The 22,424-nt window shown below is 44.2% G+C and overlaps 2 protein-coding genes across 6 annotated transcripts in view; both read right to left on the bottom strand.

Annotated features, from left to right (window-relative positions):
- Positions 1-19,953, bottom strand: part of SETH2 (UDP-Glycosyltransferase superfamily protein) — a 62,434-nt gene extending 42,481 nt beyond the window's left edge. For 3 of the 5 annotated variants that reach the window (XM_086781394.1, XM_086781390.1, XM_086781391.1), the window contains exons 1-4: positions 19,183-19,914; positions 18,203-18,775; positions 17,926-18,080; positions 17,636-17,726 (exon numbers count right to left, since the gene is read on the bottom strand). In XM_086781394.1, the coding sequence (XP_086637520.1) occupies positions 17,636-17,726; positions 17,926-18,080; positions 18,203-18,775; positions 19,183-19,365 (1,002 nt within the window). In that variant the 5' untranslated portion in view covers positions 19,366-19,914. Of the gene's footprint in view, positions 1-17,635; positions 17,727-17,925; positions 18,081-18,202; positions 18,776-19,182 lie in introns of all 5 variants that reach the window. The other 2 variants (XM_086781392.1, XM_086781393.1) reach the window with 1 other exon arrangement.
- Positions 12,748-13,772, bottom strand: LOC147613453 (uncharacterized). The gene is made up of 2 exons (XM_086781395.1): positions 13,635-13,772; positions 12,748-13,511 (listed from the first exon to the last, which is right to left on the bottom strand). The coding sequence occupies exons 1-2, from the start codon at positions 13,677-13,679 to the stop codon at positions 13,002-13,004; spliced, it is 555 nt and encodes a 184-aa protein (XP_086637521.1). The 5' UTR covers positions 13,680-13,772; the 3' UTR covers positions 12,748-13,001.
- Positions 19,954-22,424: the final 2,471 nt, after the last annotated feature.

Here is a 22,424-nt window from a genome sequence, read left to right on the forward strand (position 1 = left end):
AGAGAAAAACACAGGGTCGTAACACATCCCCCCCCCCCCCCCCCCCCCCAAGAGCATACATTCATACAAAGGTCTATCTACTGAGTTTATGTCAAAGCTCCGGAGATACAGGGCCAACTCAGCCATAATGAAGCCTAGCACTAAAGATCATAACAAATAGAAAGAATTACTACAACAAAAAGGTAGTTGATAGGGCACATGCACCCCTAAAGATAGAAATAATTAACACAATATCAATTGACTACAACTTGGACAAAAACTTCACAATGTGAAATTTGCATGTCCGCTATTCCAGCATAAAGATATATATACCTAGACGAATCCAGGAACATGCCCAAATTCACCTTATAAGAATGTGCAGTTTATAACCTCATGGTAGTCATCCACAAGACAATAAACCATCAACTCCATCATGCGTAGTATGGACCGGATACTACGACATCCCCACTAACATCATCAGTGTCCAATAGTAGTAGTAGAACTTGGTATCAATATATGCTCCCACACACACCCCCCACGCGCACACACATACACATAAGAGCATACATTCATACAAAGTCTATGCACTGAGTTTCTGTCAGAGCTCCGGAGATACAAGGCAGACTCAACCATAATGAAGCCTAGCACTAAGGATCATAACAAATAGAAAGAATTACTACAACAAAAAGGTAGTCAATAGGACATATGCACCACTAAAGATAGGACATATGCACCACTAAAGATAGAAAGAATTAACATAATATCAACTAGCTGCAACTTGGACAAAAACTTCACAATGTGAAATTTGCATGTCCGCTAATACAACATAAAGATATATATACCTAGATGAATCAAAGAACATGCCCAAATTCACCATATAAGAATGTGCAATTTATAACCTCATGGTGGTCATTCACAAGACAATAAACCATCAACTCCATCATGCATAGTATGGACTGGATACTACAACACCCCCACTAACGTCATCAGTGCCCAATAGTGGGTGTAGAACTTGGTACTTAGCTTTTCTTTGCTAGGTTCGATCCTGTGACGTGAGGGTTATGAATCCACCATGCCATCCACAAGATATTTCCCCATATCGGTTGCCTTCAAGCTTGATAATAAGATCCATAAATCAAGCATAAATAGCCAATTCCATATAGAAGAGAATACAAGCAATAAAGCCAATTCCATATAGAAGAGAATACAAGCAATAAAGCCAATTCCACAATTCCAAAATAGATTCTGAAAACTAGCCAAGTGTGTAAAAGGCACTCCCATTAAACATCACATGTGAGAAAGTGACAATGTCAACACTGTAGAAACAATCCCGCTCCAAGGGAAAACAGCATAAAAGGCATCTCCAGTAGACATCACAGAGAGAAAGCGTCTAGCATAGACCAACGTAAGAGTCAACAAGCATAAGTGACCATGAGGCATCACCAACTGCATGTGGGCAAGTAGAATCCCCCCCTGAAATGCATCTGCCAAACAATGCATACCATGGAGTAAAGACTATAAAGCATAGTCATCAAAAGCAATGGCATCAGAAGACATCTCTGCAAGCAATGAAGATGTAAGTGTCAAGGCTAACATGTGTAGCCAAATTGGCCTGATCTGCACCTGTGAAAGAAGATGCCAACTTCTTCTTTTTTTCACTGTCAGTATGCTTCCTGCATTCCTCTATGGTGTGCCCTGTTTTCCTACAATAGTTACAACGCTTTTTCTTTTCAGGCTTGTCCTTTGTTTTGGGAGGATCCGATGGGTACCAAGTGCTGCAATGCCCAAAAATTGGGGAAAATGCCCCAATACCAACCAAATGTCCCTGTAATACCCAAAAAATTGAGAGAAATGCTCCAATGCCAACCAAATGTGCCTGTAATACCCAAAAATTTGGGAAAAATATCCCAATGCCAACCAAACACCCCTGTAATACCCAAAAATTTGGGGAAAATGCCCCAATGCCAACCAAATGTGCCTGTAATACCCAAAATTGCCTCCAAATAGTGTCAATTTTTGCAAAATCGAGTCAATTTTTGCAAAATCGAGTCAATTTTTGCAAAATCCCCAAATTTCTAGTGCAATTATGCACCAAATCTGATGAAATCAATGCCAATGTGTGCCAATGTTGCAATTGCAGGCTCAATTGTAAAAAGCCAAAAAATTAATGCAACTAATTTGCTAATTTTCTAGCAATTTCTGAATTTTTGAAAAAATTACCAAAAAAATCAATAAAAATTTTACTGAACTTGCAATGGGCAACTTCAAAGGCAGTAGGTCGACTTAGGTACAAACGGGCAGTAAACAGTTGGCGGCGTCAACTGTACAGTGTAGCTGGTACAATTGGGCGAAGCAAGGTCAATACGACGGCACAAGGAGAACACAGCGGCGCAGAACGAACTAGGCAACGCCAAATCTGGGACAAGGCGACGGCGCAAGGTACAGGGCGGCGCTGGGCAGAGACGGCACCAGATCTACGACAGGGCGGTGCAGATCTGGGACTAGGCGAAGCAAATCTGGGACGGCGCAAAGCTAGATCAGCAGATCTCGTGTGGCGCACAGGTACAGTCGGGCGGCGACGACAACGACGCAGGTACAGTCAACGACGGCAACGACGACGCAGGTACAGGGCGGCGCACAGCACAGCGTACGAACAGTGCACATCAACGTACATCCGGATGGCGCACAACAACAGTCGGGCAGTTCAAGTCGCCAACTGCAAGGGAGAGAAGAACACGACTGTTTTTTTTTTAAAATAAATAAATAAGAGAGAGTGTGGCGTGTAAAGTGTGCAATAGGTTGAAGGTCAAACCCTAAGCCTAACCATGCTCTGATACCAATGTTGGGTAGGAGGGACGCTAGCCTGCACACACACACACACACACAACCTCAAGCACAAAGAAACGTGAGAGTGTTGGAAAAGATGTACTCAATAATGAATTGAAATGAAAGTACAAGTGAGTACTAAAAGACCAAGGGCAAAGTGCCCAACACACGTAAGTGTGTTCACACGGGGAAAAAACCTGTGTCCAGTCACAGGGAAAAAGTGCCCGTGAGTAAGCTGGGTTCACACCTAAACTAGCCGGGAGTGGACATGACCAACACATTTGTCATAGGTACTTTGGCAACTGTTGGTATTTGCTCAATTCCATACGTAATGATGTGAACATAATTTCCATCGCAGTTGGGCCAAAAATAGTAACTCTCCTAAATTTTAGGAGTATGATCCTTTGTATCCCAGGATAATCCCCCATTCCCAAAGCTTGTACTTTGCAAATATTTAGACATCCTGAAGTCCACCAGACCCCTTTCATACTGAGAAATGTCCAAGGTGGTGACACAATATCATGGCCAGGCATCTGCCCCTATATCTTCCCATTCCCGCTCATGATCCAAGAAATCATCTATAAGGGAGAGGGGTTGGGGTGTCGCCATGGATATGAGAGATGGAAGAGAAAAAAGCAAGGGTGTAAGAAAAGAGGATTGATATGCGCCGATTCTGAATTTTCGGAAAAGCAAGGGAAAAAAACTACGTAAACTGTAGGAATCTGAGATGGTTGGCTAAAACCACTTACCCAAGCTTTCCTGAGCTCCGTGTACAAGAAGGGAGGTGCGAATTCTGCTCCTCAATGTTTTGTCCCATCCCAAACATAGGGAATCTCCGTATGATAATTTAATAGGTAAGATGTGCACTATTATATAGGCTGCCCCTAGTGTGAGGGCAAAAGGACGAAAGGACCAGATGTACAAGAGATCAGAGCAAAACCACACAGCATGAAATATGTTAATGAATATATATATAATGGTGAGTGCAAATATGTACAAGAGCCCTTTCATATGAGGTGACTCTGAGAAGAAAGACTAGTGCAAAAGCAGAGATGATGTCGGAGCTGAAGCATGGTCGATGACGAAAACTCGTGTCGATGTGAGGCAAAGTACTCCGAGAGGTGGTCGGTGTCGAAGGCTCGCATCAGTGGATGCAGAGGCACTCTGAGGTGGTAGTGGCAACGGAAGATGAGGTGATGCAGGCTCTGGTGACAAGGGTGCTGCTATACCTGTGGTGGTAGATGAAGAGCAAAGAGGGCTGCCGTCCTGAGTGGTGGTGGTGGTGCAAGACCTAAAGGGTGCAGGCTCTGATGACAAGGGTGCTGCAAGACCTGAAGGGTGCAAGCTCTGATGACAAGGGCGCTGCGTACTTTAGGGGTGCAAGCTCTGGTGACAAAGGTGCTGCGTACCTGAGGGTGGAGAGGAGCAGAGAGGGCTGCCGTCCCGAGTGGTGCAAGCTCTGGTGACACGGGTGCTGCGTACCTGAGGTGGTAAGGAGAAGAGGGCTGATGTAAGCACTGATGTGAGCCCTAATGTAAGCGCTGATGTAAGGCTGATGTAAGGCTGAAGATAAACGCTGATGTCAGCCCAGATGTAAGCGCTGATGACAGGCTGATGTAAACACTGATGTAAGCCCTGATGTAAGCGCTGATGTCTGCTGATGTAAAACGCAAATGAAGTGCTGATGTAGGCGCTGATGTATGCTGATGTAAAACGCAGATGACAGTGCTGATGTATGCCTGATATAAACCTGATGATAGGCAGATGTAAAACGCTGATGATACCAGAGAGGGCTGCTTTCCCACGGTGGCCTGTAGCAGAGGGGGCTGCTGTCCCAGGTAGTGGCCAGATGACAAACGCTGAGGTGCTGTCCTGTCAGGCAGAGATGGTGGTGTAGAGCCCGGCAGAAGCAGCAGCAGCAGAGAGGGGTACCGGATATGAGCAATGAAGTGGTACACCAATGATGAATGATAGGCAAGGCTATATAAACTGAGGGGGGGTTGCTAGTCGGTCAGCCTAAAAGGTGTAGCCCAGCAGCCAAGACAAAAAAACCCCAAATAAAACATAAAAATACCCAGAAAATTCCCTTTTTAGGGCTGGGAAAAATACTGTTTTCTCACACCTAGCAGCTGCTGCTTTTTTAACGCTTACTGCTTTTGCTTTTAAAGAAAACTCAGCGCCCCCCTTCTAGAACCCCTATAACTGGCCAAAGTTGTTTTCCTTAAAAACACAGCATGCTTTCTGTTTTTCTTTTTTTTAGGAAAACTCCCAAAATAACAGCTGCCCACTTTTTCCTCTCCCTGGCAGCCTGCTCTGCCAACACACAGCAAATGCTGGCTATCTGTACCGGCATGCACGCACACACCCAATACGCTGTCCTAAGCTGACTTTATCTCTGTTGGCTGCCCTGGTCTCAGGAGACAAAGACAACTGTGGTGCTGAGAGAAATACCTAGGAATCCTGACGCGAAATAAACCATGAAAGAAACACAAACCTCTGTAGACTCCACATTCAAGTCGCTCTGATACCAAGTGTAAAGGCCTCTCGGACTTGTCTAACCAAGATCTCCTAAACGCAATCCAACACAAGATTAGAGAAACCAAATCAAAGGGGTGCAGGCAAGCTAACCACCCAACCGTAGGATCAATATTTCAATCCCTCCTCAGATACATGCCAGTCAACACTAACGTCCCATACCACCAATGCCTACCGGGTACCCACAGCCACACTCAGCAAGACTCTGCGCAATCTGCCATGTCCCCAACAAGAGTAGAAACTCTAGTTTAAACACAAACCCATCAGAAGTTATGACCACCTGAAACATAAGCTAAACACACAAGGTTAGAACATATACAAGGCAGGCAAACTCACCTCCCAACCTAGATTCCATCAGGAATCTCCCCCAGCCAGGGGCTAAGGTTCCACTCCCCAACCACAGGCCAAGCCAATCAGCTCTGCCACCAAAGCCTGAGGGACCTCTAGCAAGACCTCCTGTGAACCGCAATGTCCATGGTAGGAGTCTTGGTCCAAGCACAGACCATCAGTCAACTAATATGACTCAATGAATCACAACAACCCATAAGTCACTTATAACTACCGCTATAAGTAACAATCCAACTATAAATAGCCAGTAACCCTTTGGCTTATGTGGAACAAAGGACAAATCCTCAACCTCTACTAGCTCCTGAGGTGTAACAACGTTATCCTCAACTCCCAGTTTCTCCTTGAGTCTACTCACAATGCACATGAAAAAATTGGATGACTTTTACATTAGGAGGCCATTCTAACTTATAAGCCACCTCACCAATCCTTTTCAGGATCCGATAAGGTCCAGACTCACGAGGCAAATTCAAATTGCTCTAGAATGATGTGAGTTGTGAGAGACCTCTTTTCAAATTGTGGTCACCACCCACCAGGTAAAGGGGGTTCATGTAAGCCCCTTCACCTCCATCTCAATAAAAACAATTCACAAATCTCACTAAGCTGGATCACTCTATGTGTCAGTAGACTTTGCATGCCACTTGATGCAATGTAGGGTATGAAATTGACAAGTATTCATTGCACATATTCTTCTCAAGTGGTAGAAAAGGTTGCCAATGACTAGAAGCCTTTTCAGTTCTTCCATGCACAAAACTTCCACCATTCAACTGTTGCCATGTGGTTCACAAGGATTTGCGCCCGGAACCTTGTGAATTTAAACTAATGATGAATAGTCATTGAGAGGTTTTTTTTTTTTTTTGCGAGAGAGACAGACGGTTCTATACTTATCAACTTTCCTCGTCCCCCGCAACGTCTCAGAACTCTTAGCTATCCATAGATAAACAAGTATTTCCTCCCAAAACTCCCTCGATGAATGCTTCCCATCAGCATAAAATCGTGCTCTGTCCTGAGCACTTCTGATAGATTCTCAGGCACTGACTAGCATCTCCTGCATATCCGCTCCCAATTTCTCCTTGAGTCTACTCACATGGAAAACTGGATGAAATTTTACATTAGGAAGCCATTCTAATTTATAAGCCACCTCACCAATCCTTTTCAGGATCCGATAAGGTCCACAGCACCTAGGGAACAACTTACCAACCTTCCCCACCACATCATCTTAAAACTTTTGGGTATCCATAGATAAACAAGCATTCCCTCGACAAACTCTTCCCATCAACATAAAACCGTGCTCTATCCTGAGCACTTTTAATAGATTCTCGTGCACTAGAATCTCCTACATATCCCCTAAGAAATCTCTAGCCACATCAATCTGTATACCCTTAAGTCCCGACATAGTTACCGGAGATCTAGGTTAGTAACCGTATATCAGCATAAATGGACTATAACCACTAGCCGAATGCTAACCACTATTATAGGCAAACTCGACCATTATGATGTACCTCTCCCAATCAAGTGTTCACCTAGAGACGTACGCACGAAGCATATCCTGCAAAACCTGATTCGCCCTCTCCATCTGCCCCATTACTTACTGTGGTCTCCAATTTTGGAAAACTAGCTGCCATAAGTGTCCAAAAAACTTGGAGTCTGTAACACCGGCCTTCAGAAACTTGACAGGCAGTGAAACAAACACTTGCACACAAAACACTTCAACACCCTTGAGGACCTAGAAAAGGAAAACAAATAGGGGGAGCTAGAGTGCTCTTGCAAATAGTACACGGACACCGATTGGCAAAGCCTTCAAGCTAAGTGCTCGAGGACCTCGCACACACTCAAGGCTCAAGACTCGCTAGCCAGCACCTCTCATGGCGCCCTCGCTCTCTTGCAAGTCTACCTTGGTTGTGTCCCACATGTGTACTTCTGCCTCTCCCACAAATACATCATCCAAGCACGGTGCCAGAACCAGTGTTGTTTTCCATAGCACCAAGCGGGAGAAAAATAGAGAACCTGTAAGCAAATCCCTGAACACATAATACATATAAGTTCAACACGAAGAGAAATCACACCATCTCTCCCATGAACATCGTCCCATGCATCTGTAGCTTGTTCTCCTGTTTCAGAGTCTCTCGTACTTCCATGGTACACAAAAGAGAAAACACACCAGGCCCTTATGATGAGAGAGAGGGAGAGAGAGAAAGAAAGGTTTCAGCCCTGTGCCTCTTTCCAAGGGAGAGAAGGCGTGAGAAAATCCTTCACCTTCTCTGTCCACCTCCTATAGCCCTCTGTGCGCCTGCGCATGAAAGAACTCTGCAACCTGCCACTTGCAGAGAGAGAAAGAGAGAAAACAGCCCAACTCTCGTGCCGTCCAGCCTGCCCCCTGTCCTGCAGCCCAACAGTCACCCCAGAGAGAGAGAGAGAGAGAGAGAGAGAGAGAGAGAGAGAGAAAAGACGTGTTGCTGTCAATTCAGAGTCCACCTCCTGTCCTGCAGCCGCCGGCTTGCCCCTGTAGACCTGTGCAGCCTTTCACTAAGAAAGAGAGAGCCCCGCGTGCAATCTAGTCCTTCGCTTTTCTGCAGCCCTGCGCCTCCTTCCACCATAGAGAAAAGAAGAGAGAGTGAGCGCAGTCCAGCCCGCTGGTTTTTGCCAAGAGAGAGAAAAGTGTGGAAGGCTTTGACGACAATGTGGAGGCAGCCTGTGAAGTGCTAGTGGCGGAGCTACATGCGCCGAGTTCATTACCTTTTCACCAATAGGGAGGCGCCCCCAGAACAGCCCGCTGGTTCTCCCTTTTTCTCCTAAAAAAAGCTAAAAGCAAAAACAACAACAAAAAGCATATTCTCCAAATTATTATTATTTTAAATCATCAAAGGTTACAAAACCTTATAAACTTAAAATCCTTTTGTCCCCTTCACACTTGGGGCTGTCCACACATGGGTTTCCTTCTCAATTCCAAACTGATGCGCTTTCACACTGTCCACCATGTCCCCGTGCCCACCTGCATTCTGTCCAGAGAAAAACACAGGGTCATAACAGAGTCCCTATCACTCACTATGTCACAAGGCAATCCATACAAACTAAACAACTCCTCAACAAACTGCAGAGGCAAATCAATTGCTCAATTGACTTTGTAGATAAAAACCTTACCATCTTTGTCAGTCTGTCTACCACCACCCAGATAGCATCATGCCCTATGTTGGTTTATGGCAATCCGACAATAAAATCCATGGAAATACTTTCCTACTTCCCAAAAGGAATCTCTAGATGATGTAGCAACCCTCCAGCTCTAAGATGCTCAGCCTTATTCACCTGACTTTGATGACACTTCGCCACATAGTCCTCGACTTCCGCCTTCATCTTAGGCCAATAAAACATCCATTCTACTAAATCATACGTCCGTTGCATACCAAGATGACCAGCAATAAGAGAGTCATGACATTCATAAAGAATCTTCTTCCTAATCTCAACATAGTCGGTACACAAACTCTATCATCGCGGAATAATGATCCGTTCCGGATGAAGTAGGAACGGATCAAGTACTGACTACCAGCATATTCCGACAACTGTTAGGCAATCTCATCCTCTTCCAGCTGGCTCATCCAGTAAGGTGCTATACTTACAGGCTGAAACCTTGGAACAAATCAATCTTACCTACTAGACAACAAACAATAAGGAAGACATCGGCGAAATCCGCCTTAAATCCTCTAAAGCCAGTGTCTCAAGCATCCAACTTTAGTGTTCAAACTACAATGAACATTAGATGAAAGGGAACCAAGAACACATTGATACACCTCATAATCTCAATTTCCAATTAGATTATGGAGTTCTGCTAAATTTACAAAAGTAGAGGGTGGGACCGCAAAATCACCCTTAAGACAAATCAGAAGACCCACCATAACAAGGACAAAGTATGACGCTTCCAGTTGACATGAACATCATGTCTAAAAAAACCATTCTTTTCTAACATCAACCCTATCTAAACTTATTCTTATACCCAAGAATTATGAGACGTTGCGGACAGGGAAGGTTGGGAAGTTTTCCCCTAGCTACTCTAGACCTTATCCAATCCTAAAAAGGATTAGTGAGGTGGCTTATTGAAACTGGCCTTCAGAAATCTAATGGGCGGTGGAACAAACACTCGCACATAAAACACTTCATCACCCATGAGAACCTGGAAAAGGAAAACAAACAGGGGAGCTAGAATGCTCTTGCAAATAATACAAGGACACCGATTGGCCCCAAAACGCAATGGCGCCCCTTGCGGTATTTCTTTACTTGATCAAATATGAGTACGTAGTACAACTTGTTGAATCCTTTACTAATAGGATCCCTTATAGTTTTTTACCCAAGACTTTCCAAATAAGCTCTCGCTTAGTACAGCAAAGCATTCTATAGAGAAGGCACACCTGTACAACACCTCCCTGCTTGAAAAGGTCTTCTCCATCTCAACCATGGATTCCCACAACCCTTTCCCAGATAGCAGTAGGGCTGTACCAAACCATATGTCCTTCCTAAAATCACAGCTTGCATGTAACCTCAAGGAGAAAACTAAAACCTGTTCACATGAATCCAGAGACATGCTTTCCACACGAAACCAAAGACTTGTATCTGATAAACCATAGACCTGTATCCATAAACCATAGTCCTGTATCCTCTATACCAAAGTCTTGTTTCTTCTCGAAAGACCAATGTCCTGTTTCCATGACAAATAAATCCTCATATATGCACCATCCAATCACGATGCCAGAAACCTAGAGAGAGAAAGATAGAGGATGTGTCAAACCTAGGTCCAAGATGAAGAGCAACACACATCTCTTCCAAGAACATCATCCTGTGCATCTTAACTTGATCCTCTGTATCCAAATCTCGTAAACAAAGCCTACTTGCGAAGAGAGAGAGAGAGAGACCGCTTGGCTGTTAGCCCCTCGGTGCCTCCTTCAGTTCGCCTTCTTCCCAGAGAGATTAAGAGAGAGACCCATGATGACTGCTTCCACACATGCAGGCGGTTCCTCGGTCAAGGCTCTCAGGACCGACAGAGAGGGTGAGTTTACATCCCAGGAGTTTCAGCAATATTGCAGGACCCATGGCATTCGGAGACAGCTTACTACAGCATATACTCCATCACAGAATGGAGTTGCAGAGAGGAAGAATAGGACCATTATGGAGATGGCTCGTGCTATGCTTGAGCATTCTTCATTACCTCGACGTTTCTGGGCTAAGGCGGCTTCTACTGCTGTCTACATTCAGAACAGGTCTCCTACTACTGCTCTTCCAGATAAAACTCCATATGAGGCTTTCCATGGTGAGAAGCTCTCTGTTGTTCATTTCCGGATATTTGGTTGTTCGGCGTATGTACATGTGCCTAAGGAGCATCGCTCCAAGTTGGACTCAAAGTCTCAACGCATGACTTTTCTCACATACAACACTGTGTCCAAGGCATACCGTCTTTATGATCAGCAAACTGGCAAAGTTGTTGTGAGCCGTGATGTGGTGTTCAACGAGACTCCTACATCTTCAAAGGGGGGTGGTGAGCTTCTTCTTCCTCCGCCTCCTCCTCCTCCTCCTCCTCCTCCTCCTCCTCCCCCTTCTGCTTCTAATTCACCTCCAGATGTGGATTCTCAGTTAGATGATGATGACTCTGCTCCTCCTCCAGCGAGTTCGAGCACATCTGTGCTTGGATGGTATTTTCAGACAGTTCGTGATTCTGGGAACTTCCTTCTGCTCCTCCGCATGGTTCTCTCAAGCGATCTTCCAGAGTTTCAGGGAAACAAATTCAACATGTTTGTTAACTATGCTCTTATGTCCTCTATCCTTCATGGTCCTTCTGATCCCACTTCTGTGGACGAGGCTCTTTCACATGAGCCTTGTCGTCGTGCTATGCAGGCAGAGCTGGATGCTATTGAACGGAATGGCACTTGGATTTTGGTGCCTAGGCCACTGTAGCATAAGGTGATTGGTGTGCGTTGGATCTTCAAATCGAAGTTCCGAGCTGATGGCAGCTTGGACAAGCACAAGGCGAGGTTGGTTGCCAAGGGTTATGCTCAGCACCCTGGAGTCGACTTCGATGAGACCTTCGCTCCGACGGCCCGGATGACTACCATTCGCACCATTCTTGCTCTTGCAGGACATCATAGATGGCCCATATTCCAGATGGACGTCAAGTCGGCTTTCCTGAATGGAGAGCTTACACACAAGGTTTATGTTGATCAGCCGCCGGGATTTGTTGTTCCAGGCATACAGGATCAGGTGTACCGGTTGAAGAAAGCTTTATATGGTCTGAAGTAGGCTCCGCAGGCTTGGTACCAGCAGATTGATGAGTTCTTTCAGAAGCTCGGCATGCGCCGTTCTCATGCGGATTCGAACCTTTATATCCTCCTTAAGAGGGGGTTGATTGCTATCATTGTGGTCTATGTTGATGACCTCATCTTTACAAGTTCTTATTCTGTGAGGATCCGTTCAGTCATGGATGCTTTGGAGACAGAATTTGAGATGACGGATCTTGGCATTCTGCATTATTTTCTTGGCTTTGAGATTTGGCAGACCCCGAAGGGCATTTTCTTCTCTCAGCAAAAGTACACATGGGATATTATTGACAGATTTCAAATGACTGGATGCAAACCAATATCTTCTCCTATGGATACTAGTGAGAAGCTTTCTCTTCTTGATGCTTCTCCAGGGATTAATCAAGGACAGTATCGGGTTCTCGTCGGCTGTTTGGTTTGGTTGACCTACTCCCGATTGGACGTGTGTTTTGCAATCAACTTATTGAGTTCTTTCTCATCCAAACCCCGTCAGCAGCATTGGCGATGTGCTCTCAAAGTTCTTCGGTACTTGCGTGGCACTCTGGACTTTGGCATCTTCTATGGCCAAGGATGCACTCTTCTTGGATGGTCTAATTCAGATTGGGTTGGAGATACAGATACTCGACGTTCGACCCAAGGTGGTTCCAAACGTTATGTACTGTACGGATCCGTACGTACTGTACGTTGTTTGGTACGGAAAAAAATTTTAAGGTACGTAAAAATACGTACCATTGGTAAAAATACATAAAAATACATAAATCTCAAAAATTTCAGCCACCTACATTAAATTTCAGTCCATGTCCACATTGACATATAAAACTTTCGAAATAGAGACACAACAAGGTCAAAAACCTACTAATTCAAAAGTGAGAAATTAGAATCACAAAGTCGTCAATCATACTTAATAAGTTAATCGTACTTAATACTTCATACTTATTACTTAAGACAAGTCACATTGTCACAAGTGAGTCGTGACAACTCACAATTCACATCAAGAAATGATGAAATTTGAAAATGAGTCTATGAATAATGACAAAATGTGCCATGTCCATACAACACCAAATCAAAACTAAGGTAATCCAAATCAAAACTCATCATCAGTGAGGATGATGACCCTGGAGAATCAAGCATATAACCCTCCGTGATGACATTGCCCTCGTCATCATACTCAGGCCCTGTCATCATGGACACAGGTGGGTGGGCTGCCTCAGATGTCCCTGTCCCTGTCTCTGCATCATCCTGCTGGGTAGTGTGAATGAGGCGAACGGCCTCATTCGCACGTGCTCGAGGAGTCTGAATAGGCAGCTTTCCTCTTCGGGCACCTCTCCGGCCAGAACTCTCTGCATCTGCAGGTCCCTCATGTAGCTGAATTTTATAAGCTCGGGCTCTCGATCTCGTCACCCGCCTGTCTACACTCTCCAGCTCTCTATGCAGGAGGCAAAGAATCTCGTCCTGCTCATCTCTCAACCGTTGCTCTGCCTCATCAATGGTGGTAGGATCTGGGACCAGCTTGACACGTGTTGGATCCACCTATTCAACGTAAAACCAAAGAGAACGCGGAGTGTCAACGACTCAACTTTTTGTATACTATAGTATAAAAGCTATGTAAATGGGAGGCCAATCCCTACAAGAGAATGAATAGGATAAACTCACCTGTTTTGGGGTGCCCAAAGCATGATAAGCTCGTACGAGCTTCATGTTGGCCCTACAATAGACCAGTCTCTCTAGTTAAGAGGTGCTCAAACGATTGCGTATCTTTGTATGTATGAGCGAGTAAGCGCTCTAGTTGCGCTCACAAGCACCTGCTGAACAATCCTGCACTCCAATTCAAAAAAAGTGCTTCGTTCATGTGAGCTCAGCAATTCCCAATAAGCTTCACAAGACTAGTTCATAGTCCATAGTACATACATGATATACATACCTGAGATAGCACTCGCAGAGCTATATCTGTAAGCTATGGAAGACCCTGTCTTCCATAGTTTTGCCACCAAGTAAGAGGAAGCTTGGTGGCCTCAGGTCTAAGAGCAACTACTCTAGCAAATGAGGGTCCCAAGTTGTTGACCCAGCTGCAGAGCTCCGCATCAATCTCCAATTGCTGCTCCACATCATACATACTATTAATGTACCTATCTCGTAAGGTGAGCAGCTCCCTATCATGAAAGAGAAGTGGCGTCTTGTAGAAAGGATGGAGGAATGCAGCCATCCCATGAATGGAGCGACTCATATATCCCCATCGATAATCCACAATAGCCAATATATCATCTCGGCTGCAAGAGTAAAATAAACAGAGAAGTAGAGCAATTAGTAAGTCAAGACTCAAGAATCAAGATTCTGTAATTGGCCATCAAGAATCAAGATTTTACTTACCAATTCTGTGTCAAGGACGTACAGGCTGCAATATGACTCTTCATCTGCATGAAGAGGTGGTACACTAAGCCCAAAGTGGAGCCCTCCATGTCTGTGACTCGCAGAAGTACAAATACTGGCTGCAAAGCCACTAAGAGAGTTTGCACATCCGTCCAGAGGGTCTCATCCAGTATCCGTCTCTGTATGTATTTGGTGGGCTCTGTCTGTGAATGATACATATCTCTCCACTTTGGATCCACAACTGTCTGTAATAGTGGATCTCTCAATTTGAAAAGCCTGTGTAGCACCAAATACATATAGGCAAATCTTGTCTTGGATGGCCGCACCATATCTAGGTTGCTGTGGCTCCTAAAGATAGCCAATACCTGCTGCTTCTTTATGAAGAATCTAGTGATCTTCGTGGCATCAGAAACTGTGGGTTGCACCCAACTCAGCTTGCCTATGTCCTCCATAAGCAAATCAAGGCAATGGGCTACACAGGGAGTCCACACAATGCGAGGAAACTCCGCCTCCACCATGTCTCCCATTGCCTTGCAATTAGCAGCATTGTCTGTTTACAACCTGCACCACATTCTCTGGACCAACTTCAACAATTGCCTGGCGAATATGCTCATAGATACTCTCAGCAGTGATGCGTTCGCCTACCTTCCCAGCATCCACAGCGCGCAAGAAATACGTACCAAGACATGAAGAGATAAGAATATTGATGATGTGTCGTCGCCGTGTGTCACTCCAGCCATCTGAAATGATAGTGCAACCAAATTGTTACCAACCTGCTTTCACTGGCACCAATGCCTTGTCTATCAAGGCCTTTTGCTCATCAAGCATCGTGGTGCGCATCTTTTTGTACTCAAGCCCTGACCATGACTCCGGGTGTCCAACCTGGGCTATAGCTCTGACCATCCTCTTCCATTGGTTAGTCCTCAAAACATTGAAGGAGATATTGCACTCTATGAGAGTGCGAGCAATCTCCATCTCAGCCACCTTTTGCCTTTCTTTGACCCAAGACTGTGCATGCACACGAGAAGGCAAGGTGGTTTGCCTTTCCGTATATGTATCACCCTCATTCTCATCTTGCATGACAGAAGGCATCTTTCTGGCACACGATGCCTGCTCAGAAGAGGCAGGCTGAGATTCATCAACCTGCGTGGATGGACCAGCCAAGTCCCCAAGAAGAGCATCATGAAGCGCATCCTGTGTCTCTTGTGTGCCTCTTCCTCTTCCAGCTACCCCCATTGCAGGGAAATTTTCAGCAATCAACTGATCTCTCAATGCTTGTGGCACTCTCTTGCACCCTGCACAATTGTTGGTGGTGCCAATGCCTGTGAGGTGCTTGATGACACGAGTAATTGTACTCGTGAGGGTGAAATTGCAGTACTTGCACTGCCATTGTCGAGTGCCACTACCTGCCTGCCCTGGAGTAGTCACAATGCGAATGACGTTTGTGTGCTCCTTCCAGTATGGGTTCTCTCGCTTCGGCATGATTGCTCTGACAAATTCAATGCACAATGCCATACAATTTCAATCAGGATTCAGCAATCATGCAATGCATAATATTTAGTGGGCAGCTCAGGTGAGAGTGAGTGTGAGAGGAAGGGAGAGAGAGAGAGAGAGAGTTATGTTGCTGCCTTGGGGGCTTGAGCAAGGGTGGGTGGGGAAAGGGAGGCGAACACCTTACAGTATCGGCGACCACCACAGTGACCACACGCTATACGGAGTCCAGCGGGTATCGGCGAACCCAGGGAGGCGAACAGCTTACAGCCGGCGAACACAGAAGGGAGGGCAGTGGCGAACAGCAGGCGGCGAACACACAGACGGGCGAACAGCTTGCGGTATCGGCGACCACCACACGGTGTACGGAGTCCAGGCGGTATCGGCGAACCCAAAAAAAAGGATACGAGACGCTATCGCTGGCAAAACCTGAAACGACCACCCAAAAAAAACGTACGGATCCCCGTACTGTACGGATGTACGGTACGGAATGGATCCGTACGTACGTTTTGATCCAACCTTGGTTCGACCATTGGTTCAGTTGGGTCTAGAGCCATTTCATGGAGCAGTAAAAAGCAACCTACTGTGGCGCTTTCCTCTCCCATTCATCCCCAGTTTCTGCCCATATTTGGTGTCCCTTTTGGTCCCTTCTCATGGCCCTTGATTGTGGGCTGGCCACCCCTTTTATCATATATTTTTTTGAGATTTTTCCCAGCCTGGATGCATTTTCCCCAGTCAACCACCTTCATCATGTCCAGTCGGCCAGCCCCTCTTACCTATTAATAAGTGGGCTGGCCTCTCACTTTTTCATCTTGCCTAGTCTTTCTTTTGCTCCCTCACTTGAGACACTTTCTGTCTCTTGCTTGGACTGTATCACTTTAGTATATTCAGCATAGTTGCTTCATATCTCTCTCTCTTTTGCACTCTCTGCTCAGCACACTCTAGTGCTTATTTACTCCGCTCTGTGCACTCATTCAATATAGGCCTCAATACGCTGGTCTGCTAGATGGTAATACTGTCGGTAAATCATCTCTGACTGCTGACTTTCACACGTGTGTGATCTTATGCTGCCAACTGATGTGTACATGCTGCCTGACCCATGATGAAGCCCATATGGTGCCTATGCTAACCCTAAATGCTGCTTAAACCAGGGAATATTCTGAATATGCTGAGATTATGCCATAACAAGGGGTGTGCACGTGACAGAAATGTACCCAACAAGAGATATCCTCAAGGTTTGCAACATTAGTACAACTAGGACATCTACCTCCTAAGTAAGCTTTTCTAAAGCTCATGGATAGTGGGTAGCATGGCCCTGCTAATCCAAAAGGAAACATCAAATAAAGAGGTCTTACAGATGAAGCAATAAATTTGCTTCTTAGGATTTTCATGGGATTTTCATGCTACATATAGGTAAGGAAGCCTTGGGTTCTGAGTGAAATCAAAGGGCTTGTGAAATCGTTGATGCTCTATAAGAACTTCAACTTTTGATAAGGAGCTGAAGGCGCCACCCAAATCTGTAAACAGCAATCAATTTTACAGTTCTATAAACATAGACCACCGATCATTTGCAGTTCTGGTGGCCTGCATAGCTTCATAACTTCAAAAGTGTCACTTTTTTGTCAGTATGCATCATTGAAAATCAACTTAAGCTTTATTGCCTTAATTAAAACAGGACATGTACCGCAAGACACACAATAGGAGAAAAATACAAAGCATTACATTTGGCAAGGATCCAAAATACTTATTTCTATTTAATCATCAACAGGCACATGACAGAGCAACTCCATACATGCCTCTGGAACACCTCCTACGCGTGTGCTTACAGTCAAAAGTCCACAACTGGCAGCCTCCAATATCGCAATGCAAAAAGCTTCCGTGAGAGAGCTGCACAGACAGCCCAAACTTGGCTTTAATACAGTATACAGAACTGGGAAAAATATAAAGCAGGACTAGCAACTTGGCAACCCCACACCTAAGACACGTACAAATCTTGTCTGAACACATGCTTATAAGACTTTGAATCAGTATTATCTAAGAGCTAAGGAAACCAGTGTTGAAGGTTCATAGCAGCTTGAAAGTTCACCTGTTCAAAAAAATGTGACCACGAACTAAAACTGACTGCACCTGTGTGTGTGGAACAGCACCTAACATCTCTACACGCTCTTGAAGAGAATGTTTCTCTCTCATTTCTTCAAGGCGTACCCTTTTGGGTCCGTCTCCACCCACTAAGAAACGAACCTTTGCATCAATCCAAGCAACCATTATCACTCACTTGTGTGTTACTAATCATCATCCAGACATTATGAACACTCAAGAAATTTTAATGACAATTAGGTGAATTACAAAAGTCATAGACATACATTTGGGAACAGGCGGCATACTTCTGGAATGACCTCAACCAGCAGGTCTGCACCCTTGCGATAGACTAGCCTGCTTATTACTACAATCACCACCTCATCTGATGAGCGAGCACTCGGGTTTGGCTTGAACATAGCTGTATCTACAGCATTGGGTATAACAAAGACCTTTTGTGGAGGTAGGCCTGATCTTAACACGGTGTTTTCCTTACTGGTATGGGATACACATATGGTTTCATGAACATCTGCAAGGGTAAACTGCAAAACTTTGTTCATGTGTATGCTGCCAAGATCAGCAAAACCATAAAGGGAATGGTCTGTGAAGACAACTTTGTAGCCCATGGTTCTTGCATGCAGTAGTGCCTCATGACAAAGCGTCGAGAAAGCCTGATGGCCATGCACCACCGTTATGCGTTCTCGTATTAAGATGTTGCGAATGACTGGGAAGGTTCCATAGATTGTGGGCAAGGTGTTTTGCATTAGGAATGCAAGTCTGGGGACATAGTAAACCTTCAGCCCATTTGTCATATGTCGCACTCCGCATCGTCTTCCGTAGGCATGAGTCATTACCACCACCTGCCACATCAGGACTCAGATTTCAGTTTCAAACCAGCACCACCCAGTTGATCAATGTGCCCTCTCACTGCATAAACACATGAATTTTAATGGTAATGTTTATAAAACAGCTTTGATCCAAGCTCATTGTGCAAGCAAAACCATTTTGATGAGAGGCAGTAGCTGCAAATATATATATATATATATATATATATATATATATATGAGGGCCACGCTAGCAGATCGAGATGATAAACAGCCCAATTTAGAACTTACATGGGCCATGCTAGCAAATCGAGATGAAGAACAGCCCAGACTGCCCTTCAAGAACTCCGAAAAGTTTTTTAAAAATCATGTCGATAAAATTCGTGCATGAAAATAGAACAAAAACTTGTGGGATTTTCTGTTTTTTTTAGAATAAAAAGGACCTTGTGGCCACGGCTGAGAAGGCACTGCGAGAGGTAGTAAATGTGATTCTCCACGCCTCCGAAGTTGGGGTAGAAGAAATCGGACACCATGAGAACACGGTGTTGCCAGCGAGGAGCATCGTGCTTCTGTAAAGAAGCAGCGGCAGCAGCAACAGCAACAGCAACACCAGAAGCCTCCTCCATGGCCACAGCTCATCGATGGTGATGAACTGCAGAAACCATCGGGCGGATTCGGGCTGCGTTTGAGAGTAAGGCCGGGCTCTCAGTCGGGCAGACTCCACTATGTGAACCACGGGATTTGACCATGGTTAATAGTAAGCATGGCATGCAATTAAAAATTTTGGGAGATGATTTTCTTTTTCTCGCGAAATGAAGAATTATGTCCTTCCTCGCTCTCTTAAGCTATTCACCTTTCCCACCCAAAACAACTCCCATCCTCTCTCTCTCTCTCTCTCTCTCTCTCTCTCAAACTTGCCGTCCCCCAAGACTTGCTTCGCGCCAGCTTGCCTTAGTTGAGCGTGCTACCAGACCCGCCTCACACCCATTAACCTCTCCCATGGCTCGAACACCTTCCCCCTGCCCCCAGACTCACTTTGTGCTAGCTTGCCTCAGCCGAGCGTGCTACCAGTAGCCCCGCCTCACACCCATAGAGATACGCCGAGAGAGAGAGAGAGTAGCATACTCGAGGAGATAAAAATCTGCATCGCCCCCACAGACAGACATCCACATGTTTCCACTAGAAAAATCAACACCCTCCCCCCTCATTTAATCTTCCCACTAAGGTCCCTCCAAACAAACTATTTAATCAATACACAAACAAAATTTGGCACCCATATTCATATTTTTATTTATATACTCTTGTATTCTAAAAGCTAATTATAACAGTGTCAAAACTTTGGGCAACTAGTGAGACGGTGTGGTGGTGTGAGTACCTTTGCTATACGAGCTACTCAACCAAGTAGTCTATTTGTGTCATTTGTGATATGTTTATTGTCCAAGACCCTAGCTATTAGCTACATCATCTCATTCTTTGTATATGCAATATTCAGAGATGGGAGACCTTGGCATTATGTGCGTGCTATACGAGCTAAGGAAATGTTAACCATACATAGATGGCAAGCTGCTTGCCCTCATCATGTCTCAATTTTTTATAAATTTGTTTGAACCTACACTTCTTCACACAAATAGTAGCACAATCTTTCTTTGTATGTGTGCTTCTACATGCAGTATTTAGAGATGGGGGTCACTCATAGCATAGTGGGCCCTTTATATCTATACTTGTATGCACTAGCAAAGCTTTGTTGTTTCACACATATTACTATGCTCTCTTGAACGACAAGTGTTGCTTTTAGATTAGAATGGACTAGCTCCAAGAATCTTGAGTGTTAATCTTCTATACCATGGGCACATACTATGCACTTGTTTTGCTGGATTTTGTGGTGAATCATGGTAATTATGATTCCACATTTTGCAAGAGTGGTATAGTCATCATCTTTAAATATATCACGGGTGAGCTGCCACATGGCCGAGCACTAACTCCTCGCTCAAGCATTGGGGGGGCATACCCCGCCTGACCCAGTGTAAAAGACCCACTTGAGAAGAACCCACCTAAGTAGACACAATGTGCAAAGATAGAGTTGACCCCCCAAACACGCAGAGAGACTGAAGACCCCAAGAGAGAAGAGAAGAAGAAGAAGAGAACTTTTTAACGTCGTAGGAAACTATCCCAAGAGACCAAATTGATCTATCCGACAAGATTTGAACTCAAGACTTTTGATGAGAGAGAGAGGAGAGAGAGAGAGAGAGAGAGAGAGTATAACTAATTAAAAGAAATGTTTTTGTTTTGTTTTAAATGAATGGAAAAAATAAAAATAAGGGTTTTTTTACGTGAGAGAGAGAGAGAGAGAGAGTATACATTAATTAAAAGAAATGTTACTTGTTTTGTTTTAAATGGAAAAAGTAAAAAATAGCTTTTTATGGGGGAAAGAGAGAGAGAGTATAAATTAATTAAAACAAATGTTTCTTGTTTTATTTTAAATGGAAAAAGTTGAAAAATAGTTTTTTATGGAAGGGAGGGAGAGAGAGGGGGGGAGGGAAAATGAGAGAAGGGGAAGAGAGAGAGAGAGAGAGAAAGAGTAGAATAAGTTTCAAAAAAATATTTTAATAAAGATTTTATTTTTTGTTTCTGAGAGAGAGAGAGAGAGAGAGAGAGAGAGAGAGAGGGAGGGAGGGAGGGAGGAAAATAAGAGAAAAAAAGTTGTTCTGTTTTGTTTTAAGTGACTAGAATAATGCATATAATTGTAAAATGAGAGAGAGAGAGAGAGAGAGAGAGAGAGAGAGAGAGAGAGAGAGTAGAATTAGTTTTAACAAAAATGTTTTAGAGCTAAGAGAAAGACTAAGGGGGGATAAATAAAGAAATAAAGAGTAAAATTAGGTTTTTTTTTTAAACTACTTTTCAAAAAAACTAATTTGAGGAGGAGAGAGAGAGATTGAGAGAGAGAGAGAAAGAGAGAGAGAGAGAAGAAGAAGAAGAAGAAGGGAGAGAGAGAAGAAGAAGAAGAAGAAGAATAAGAAGAAGAAGAAGAAGGGAGAGAGAGCGAGTACTGAATATGGCTTTGGTACAAGGAAGTTTTACAGTGGGCAACAAAAACAACCCAGAAACAAAGGTATGTGTCATTGTTTTTAGTATACTTTTTGATGAGTTTTGAATATGGGTTTGGTACAAGGAAGTTTTGTAGTGGGCAAAAAAAACAACCTAGAAGCAAAGGTATGTGTCATTGTTTTTTAGTATCTTTTTCAATGAGTATTGAATATGTGTTTGGTAAAAGGAAGTTTTGCAATGGGCAACAAAAACAACCTAAAAGCAAAAGTATGTGTCATTGTTTTTAGTATGCTTTTTAATGAGTTGTTTAGATCTACTAATATGTGTTTACTATTTTCTTGTCACATCATTTGCATGACAAGTAACTAATTTTTTATGTTGCTCCACTCATCCCAACATACTATCCTTGACCATATTAGACATGGTGTTTATTCAAGTCAAGAGCTTAACTTAGCCTTCTCGAGCATGTGGCGTTGGGTCTTGCCTTAGATTGCAAATTGAAACTTCTTGACGTGGGTGGCCTAGCTCGTCCATCGCATCCTCATTCTGTTTGTCACACTAGAATGCTCCTTTGCCAAAGGGGTGAAGGGAGAGCTCACTATGCCTAGACGGAGGTAAAAAGATGTGCAATGGTTCTCTC

Source organism: Cibotium barometz, chromosome 43, assembly GCF_041138505.1.
Source record: "Cibotium barometz isolate CiBa-2024 chromosome 43, ASM4113850v1, whole genome shotgun sequence".
Classification (NCBI taxonomy): Eukaryota; Viridiplantae; Streptophyta; class Polypodiopsida; order Cyatheales; family Cibotiaceae; genus Cibotium; species Cibotium barometz.